Source organism: Capsicum annuum, chromosome 6 (assembly GCF_002878395.1).
Source record: "Capsicum annuum cultivar UCD-10X-F1 chromosome 6, UCD10Xv1.1, whole genome shotgun sequence".
Taxonomy (NCBI): domain Eukaryota; kingdom Viridiplantae; phylum Streptophyta; class Magnoliopsida; order Solanales; family Solanaceae; genus Capsicum; species Capsicum annuum.
Window position 1 is genome coordinate 1,282,825 of NC_061116.1, and position 8,533 is coordinate 1,291,357.

General features: G+C 33.7%; 1 protein-coding gene and 1 non-coding gene across 2 annotated transcripts; one reads left to right on the forward strand and one right to left on the reverse strand.

Moving 5' to 3' along the window:
• Positions 1-4,645: 4,645 nt before the first annotated feature.
• Positions 4,646-4,716, reverse strand: TRNAG-CCC. The gene has a single exon. It is a non-coding gene; the product is annotated as a tRNA-Gly (tRNA).
• A 235-nt stretch (positions 4,717-4,951) lies between these two features.
• LOC107873719 (universal stress protein PHOS34) lies at positions 4,952-8,473 on the forward strand. The gene is made up of 4 exons (XM_016720657.2): positions 4,952-5,355; positions 6,449-6,543; positions 7,355-7,476; positions 8,370-8,473. Exons 1-4 carry the CDS (start codon positions 5,151-5,153, stop codon positions 8,455-8,457), a joined length of 510 nt encoding a protein of 169 aa, XP_016576143.2. The 5' UTR covers positions 4,952-5,150; the 3' UTR covers positions 8,458-8,473.
• The last annotated feature ends 60 nt before the right edge of the window (positions 8,474-8,533 follow it).

The window sequence follows — 8,533 nt, forward strand, 5'->3', positions numbered from 1 at the left end:
TAGCCATCCTTATGTCTGTTATTTCGAGTGTTTGTTGTATCGTAAACATTTCTCTTTTATTGAACCTTTTTTCATGTGAGTGAATCCTATCGACTGCATTCTTTTGAAGTTGCACCCGCGCCAAAGCAGGCTCGTTTTGTGTTCATTTTGTATCGGTTTGGTTCAAGACACTTTGAGTTGAACAAACAGTAAGTGGCGGACGGATGAGTAACGCTAAAAAGAATGTGTCCTTGGATTCGTTTCCAAGGGATCGAGGGGAATAACAACTGGAAACGACTGCTAATATATGATCTATGTATTTTGTGTTGTACTATTATATGTTATCTTTGCTTTGTGTTGTACTACCATCTGTGATTTCGAGTGTTTGTTGTATTGTAAACTCTCTCTTTTGTTCAACTTTTTTCATGTGAGTGAATCTTATTGACTGTACTCTTTTGAAGTTGCGCCCGCGCCAAAGCAGGTTCATTTTACGTTCGTTTTGTATCGGTTTAGTTAAAGTAAGGACTAGTCACACAAGTGGCGAGCGGATGAGTAACGCGTAAAGAATGTGTGTGTCCTTGGGTTCGTTTTCCAAGGGAGCTAGGGGAACAACAACTGGAAACGACTGCTAATATGAGATATGTATTTGTGTTGTACTATTATATGTTATATTTGCTTTGTGTTGTACTAGTATCTGTGATTTCGAGTGTTTGTTCTATCGTAAACTTTCTCTTTCATTGAACTTTTTTTTTCATGTGAGTGAATCCTATCGACTGTACTCTTTTGAAGTTGCGCCCTCGCCAAAGCAGGTTCATTTTGTATCGGTTTAGTCACCTTATTTTGGCTAAGGCCGGTTCGGTCAGTTCAGAGCGCACGTGAATCTTATAAGCAAGCTAGAGAGGTTGTTCTCGATATACTATACAAAATTTATTTCATATGCATGCTTGTTGTACCGTAAACTTTCTCTTTTTATTGAATTTTTTTTTAAGTGAGTGAAACCTATCGATTGTTCTCTTTTGAAGTTGCACCCGCGCCAAAAGCAGGTTCTTTCACCTTATTTTGGCTAGGCCGGTTTAGTCAGTTTAGAGTGCACGTGAATCTTATTAGCTAGAAAGGTTGTTCTCGATATACTGTAGTGAATTTACTTCATATGCATGTTGGTGACCTACCTAAACAAATTAGTTTACGGTCAGGTAACATTCTGAACTTGTCTCGATACTCAATAGTTTCGAGAGGAGATTTCACCTTTAGTGAGTATATTTTCATATTTATTTTGTATCGAAATATACTTTATATTATAACAGATTAAATTACACCGAAATACAAATTTTTTTTATGGGTCCACATCCACTATAAGTTAAAGTTCTGTTGAGTTATTGTTGGCTAGCTAAAAGGTGCGTTCACATATAATATTTAAAAAAAAAAAATGAATGTAGATACATTTTTTCAAACTTTTTCTATGAGAGCTCGTTCATATTGTCGGTTTTAAATTTGAATTAAAAAAAAAGAATTGTTGAGGGTTAACCGAAAATAGTCTTTCTCCCAAAGGTAGGGTGTACAAAACATGTTATAATCTATTCGAACTTCTGTTTATATTGTCGGTTTTAAGTTTGGATTACAAAAAATTGTTGAGAGTTGATCGAAAATAGTCTCTCAATCGTAAAGGTATAAGTACGATTGCATATATTTTATCATCTTCGAACACCACTTATAAGATTATACTGGTACGTTGCCATAGTTTGTTGTTGAAGTCAACAAACATTGCCCAAATCTGAAAAGGCTAGGGCGAATCTAGGTTGAAAATATTGGTACTCCGGCCTCCGGCACTCGTTAAATTCAATATAGAATAAGTATAATTATATAAAAGAAAATGCATAAAAATTAGTAAAAGATGAAAAAAAAATACCCGTAAAATCAAAAAGATTGTTGGGTGCGCTGATTTTCATGCGAAATTTCAAAGTTTAAATGTCAGTATATGTATTTAAATTTTTCGAGCATCCACTACTCCTAAATTCTGGATCCATCACTGTGGAAAAAGTTTGAAAAGCTTTATTAAATTGAGAATAGTAGGCAGCACAACTCCACTTACAATTGTTTTAGCTTAGTTAAAAATGCATTTAAAATTGTACTCTCATCATTAACTCTTAATATTTTAGTTTATATGTGCTCTTAATTTTTGTATTTATTCCTTCAAAAATACAAAGAAAATTAAAATACTCTAAAGTTTGGTCTATTACCAAATACCAACCTACAACAACAGCAACATACTCAGTGCATTCTCACAAAGTAGCGTCCGGGGAGGGTAGAGTTTACGTTGTCCATACCGCTATCTCAAGTGAAATAGAGAGGTCGTTCTCGATAGATCCCTGGCTCAGACCAAATACCAACCTACAACAACAGCAACATACTCAGTGTATTCTCACAAAGTGATGTCTGGGGAGGGTAGAGTTTACGCTGTCTATACCGCTACCTCAGGTGAAATAGAGAGGTTGTTCCCGATAGACCCCTGGCTCAGACGAAATACCAACCTACAACAACAGCAATATACTCAGTGTATTCTCACAAAGTGGCATCTGGGGAGAATAGAGTGTACATTATAGAGAGGCTGTTTCCGATAAACCCCGACTTAGACGAAATACCAATCTCATAAAAAAAAATTTAATAAATTAAGGTATTTGCAAAAATATTACTACACTTTTGTCATGTTCATTCAATTATTGTGGACAATATAAAGAATCTTTAAAAATAGAACCAATACATTATGGTGGCCCCTATCAATATTGCACCACTCTAGAAAATGACATGAACCTATTTTAGTCAACTTCCTCTGTAACGATGGGAAATCATATTGATATGGAGAGCCATAGTCACAAATAAGAATTCATCGTAGAAACAAAAGGAAAATAGAAAAGAGAGATTTCAGAATGTTAAAATTTTAGCTAAGAAAATAAAAGACAACTTCATAACATGAGCCCAAATAAATTATATTCCTCTACTATATATAGACATCTTTCCGGAATCCCAAATATAATTTGACATTTTTACAAATAGGACCTCCACCTTGGTTAAATTCATAACATCCTCTTTATAGATGCTGAAATATTTGTTGATATTAAAGATATCCTTTTTTTTGGGGGGGTAGGTAGGTTGAGGGGGTTGAAATATTGGGAGGTGGGGTGGGTGGGTGGAGTGGGGAGGGTGAAATATTTGTTGATATTAAAGATATCATTTTTTTCTTGGGAGGGGAGAGGGAAGGGGGGTGGGGGAGGGTGAAATATTTGTTGATATTAAAGTTATCATTTTTTTCTAGGGGGTGGGTGGGGTAAAATGTGCACAGTTCATACTACTACTTCAGATGAAGTAGAGGTTATTTTTGATAGATTTTCGATTTAAGATAAATAATAGTAATAGATAGAAATAACAAATAAAATGAGATAACATAATAGAATATAAAAGAAGCGAGACACCTAAAATAATGTTATGCACAATCTATTTAAAAATCACAAACATGATTATCACGAACAAGAAACTATAAGACACGCGCATAACACTACGCATATAGGCACAATTACAAATAAAACACTCCTTCCTTCTAGTAAGGACGCATACTCCAATTTGCGTCCTTCATACCTCTTAGCGTTATCATCAATAAATTGTAATTGCTCCATGCCATGTCGTCTAATCACTTTCCTCCAATCTTTCTTCGGCCTACCTCTATTTCGCATGAAGTCATCCATAGTCCAACCTCTCACACCTCCGTATTGGAACATGCCAAAAAAATTTATCAATAAAAGCTACAATTTGAGTCCTCAACACCTTCATATCTGGCGACATATCTTCGATATACTGTAACTGCTCCATATCATGTCTAATTACCTTCGATCTACCTCTATCCCGCATGAAGTCATCCATAGCCAACCTCTCACACCTCCGCTAAACTGTAGCTGCTCCATGTCATGTTTAATCACCTTCGATCTACCTCTATCCCGTATGAAGTCATCCATAGCTAATCTCTCACACCTCCGTTAAGCTGTAGCTGCTCCATGTCATGCCTAATCACCTTCCGTCTACCCCTATCCCACATGAAGTCATCCATAGTCAATCTCTCACACCTCCGTTAAACTGTAGCTGCTCCATGTCATACCTAATCACCTTCGATCTACCTCTATCCCGTATGAAGTCATCCATAGCCAACTTCTTACACCTCTATACTGGAACATTCCAAAAATTTTGATCAGTCTACCTCTATCCCGCATGAAACCATTCATAGCCGACCTCTCACACCTCTGTAAAATTTCAATCAATAAAAACTATAAAACGACTATCTCACACCTCTGTACTGGGACATTTCAAAAAATTTGATCAATAAAAGATACCAAAAAAGCTATGCGTCCTCAACACCTTCATATTTGGTGAAATATCTTTGGTATACTGTAATTGTTCCATGTCATTTCTAATTACCTTCGGTCTACCTCTATCCCGCATGAAGTAATCCATAGCAAACCTCTGATCAGTTTACCTCTATCCCGCATGAAGCCATTCATAGCCGACCTCTCACACCTCTGTAAATTTTGATCAATAAAAACTACAAAACGACTACCTCACACCTTTGTACTGAGACATTTCAAAAATTTTGATAAATAAAAACTATTAAAAAAAAGGATAATGCGCATCCGGGGAATCGAACCCCGGTCAGTACCGTGGGAGGGTACTATGATACCACTACACCAGATGCGCTGTCTGATGATGATAAATAGATAATTAATAATGAATTAATAAAAGATAAGTTGATAAAAAGTATTTACTATTTAGGAATGTGTAGTTTCTTGAAGTGTGTATCCAAATTAAAAATATCACTTACCTAGAAAAGAAAAAAAAATTACTTAACAGACACTTAAAAATACATGCTAAAGTTTATTCATAATTCCAATTAAAAATTATACTCGTTCGACTAAATTCTTTGTCCTTTTCTAGAATCTTATTCTAGAGAATTCTATTCTATTCCAATCTGAATTGGATTCCATAAGATAAGTAGAAGAATATAAAACTCTTTATTTACTTTACCTTTTTCATTATATAAATATCATAAACAAATACATCTTTTTATTTCATAAAAAAAAAAAATAAGAGGAGAATTTTAATTCATTATTGAATTTCAAGAATTGCAAAAAATGGCTGAAGAAAAATCAGTGATGGTGGTTGGAATAGAAGATAATCAACATAGTTTTTATGCATTGGAATGGACTTTGGATCATTTTTTTAAAAATTATAATTATAATTCTAATAATAATAATAATAATAATTCACTTTTTAAACTTGTTTTAGTTCATGCTAAACCTACTCCTGCTTCTATTATTGGACTTGCTGCTGGTCCTGGTAAGTTTTAGTTTTTACTATATTTTTTTTTTATTTTTCGTTTCATGTTATGTGATAGTATTTGATTAGACGTTTGATCGGTTTGAAAAAAGATAGAGAGGTTTGGGTGTGTTTGGAGTGGCCTAGAGGTGGGTGTCAATCGATGAAAAATTATATTGTGTTGTGTTGTGTTATATAGTTAGATAAAAAAAAAAATTATATGTTATCTGTATATGTGTTACTATATATTTTTTTTTATTTTTGGTTTTATTTTATGTGACAATATTTGATTAGACGTTTGATCGGTTTGAAAAAAGATAGAGAGGTTTGAGGGTGTGTTTGGAGTGGCCTAGGGGTGGGTGTCAATCGGTGAAAAATTATATTATGTTGTGTTGTATAGTTAGATAAAAAGAAAAAATTATATGTTATATGTATATGTGTTACTATATATTATTTTTTATTTTTGGTTTTATTTTATGTGACGGTATTTGATTAGACGTTTGATCCGTTTGAAAAAAAATAAGAGATTTTGGTGTGTTTGGGGTGGCCTAAGGCTGTCAATCATTGAAAAATTATATTGTGGTATATAGTTAGGTAAACTTATATTGTCGTATATGTATATGTGTTACTATATATTATTTTTAATTTTTTATGTTATTTTATGTGACAGTATTTGATTAGACGTTTGATCAGTTGGAAAAAAGATAGAGAGATTGAGTGTACGTGGAGTGGCCTAGCCATATATGTTCATGTATTTTAGGGGAGTCAATCATTGAAAAATTATATTGTGTTATATAGTTACGTAAAAAAAAGTATATGTTGTATGTGTATGTTACTATATACTATTATTTAAAAAATTTCATTTTATTTTATGTGATAGTATTTGATTAGACGTTTAATCAGTTTAACCACACAATGAAGGAGGATAACCGAACAAAAATACACTCGCTTGTTGTCTTGTTCTTCGTCGCGTATAGGTGGATTAGATATCCTGGCAGTTCATATCGTAAACAATGAGTGTTCGTCCTTGGTCTACATCACTTGCCACGTCAAAAAACCTAAAAAAAAAAAGTATTATATATATATATTGATTTTATTTTTTTATGAATTGCAGGTAATGTGGAAGTTTTTTCAGCCATAGAGAGTGATTTAAAGAAAATTGCTGCAAGGGTTACTGAGAAAGCTATGGAAATATGCCATGCAAAATCTGTAATTATCTTTTTCGTTTTTCGAGATAATGGTTGAAAATACATCTGAAATATCACTTATTTGTAAAGTTTCATAATTATTAGGTTTTTGTGTTTTTTGTCCGAACTGGCTAACTTATCACCAACTGTTTATCAAAATACATATCAGAGTTGACTAAAGTCTGGACCAAGCGTTTGAATAAGATCGCCAAAAGGCGCGTGGCCAGAGGCGGAGATACCTATGCTCTAGGAGGTTTATCCGAATGTCTTTCGATGAAAAATTATATTGCTTTTATATTATTTTTACATGGTTAAAAATACTTTTTATGCATATGTAGTAGATGTTGAAACCCTTGGACTAGTTCGTATATTTACTTCTGAACTCTTTTAATGAAAATGTTGGCTGCGCGATTGTATGTGGCAACTTACTTTGGGTATAAAATTTCGTCCACATGGAAGCTAGCTTATTAATTTTGACGTGTCTTTTGATAAATAGTTGGTGAAAAGGAAGGGTCGTATTTCTACTTGTACTATTTGAAAATGAGCAACTTTATCTACCGTTAAACTTTCGATCTAGTCAAAAGTTGAATGGTAAATTCGAACCTTCTTTCTTAACGAAATTGGACACGTGAAGTTCATGCAAGGACTTCGTTAATAGCAAAGGCAAATATAAATAATCTACAATCGACATGTTATAAATTGATTTAAAGTGTTAACGAAGGATAAAATTGAGCAATTTCGAATAATACGCGAGCAAATCTCAAGTTTTTTGTTTTGTTTTTTATTAGAATATTAATTTTACTTGATTGATTTTTTTTTTTAATATTTTGTAGGTGAATGATGTTGTAGTTGAGGTTGTTGAAGGTGATGCTAGGCAAGTACTTTGTGATGTTGTGGAGAAACTTCATGCTTCTATTTTAGTTGTTGGTTGTCATGGTTATGGAGTTATAAAGAGGTAAATATTATATTCTTTTTACTAGATAAATTTAATTTTTTATGCGTCAACGATTTATAATATGTAATTGTTGATGATAATTTCGATATGGTAGCAGAGCTAGTGAATTAAATAACGTATTATAATCAGTTAAAATGCATTGGTCTGGTCGAACTTGTTTACACTGTCAGTACATGTAAGTTGATGAATATAATGACTAAAAACATGTTTTTTCTCGTCTTGGGGTGGAAATATAGCATTTGAACAAAGACTTTTGAGCTATATACGTACAAGAACGACAAACTCAGAGTAATCCCTCAAGTGGATCTAGGGAGGGTAAGGTTGTTTCCGATTGACCCCTCAACAACCCTCCTAGTTTATCCGCTCTTGAGACCGGCAATGTGAGTGAGCTCACACAGACAGAGTTACTTGAACGGTAACAGAGCTAATTAACTAAATAACGTGTTATAATCAATCAAAATGCATTGGCCTCGTCAAACTTGTTTACAGTGTCGGTACATATAAGTTAAATATAATGACTAATAACGTGTTTTTCTCGACTTGGGATGGAAAAATAGCAATTGAACAAAGACTTACGAGTTATATACATACAGCAACAACAAACTCGGTGTAATCCCTCGAGTGGGTCTAGAGAGGGTAAAGTTGTTTCTGATTGAACCCTCGACAACCCTCCTAGTTCGTCCACACTTGAGATCGATAATATGGGCGAGCTCACACAGGCAAAGATACTCAGTTGTATAACATGTTGGTCATAATTTTATAGAGATATCTGTTCCTGTTTATTATATAGGTTTTCGCATAATGAGTAAATGATGTTATAGGTGTCTGATTAATATACAAAATTATTTACACTGTCGGTGCATAGAACTTAAACTCTATTATTGATTGTGCAGGACTGTTTTGGGTAGTGTAAGTGATTATTGTGCTCATCATGCCCACTGCAGTGTGATGATTGTGAAGAAGCCAAAGATTAAAGCCTAAATTGTTTTTAATTAGTATCTAAATTCTTGTCAACAACAACAACAACAAACCCAGTGTATTCCCACTTTGTGGGGTC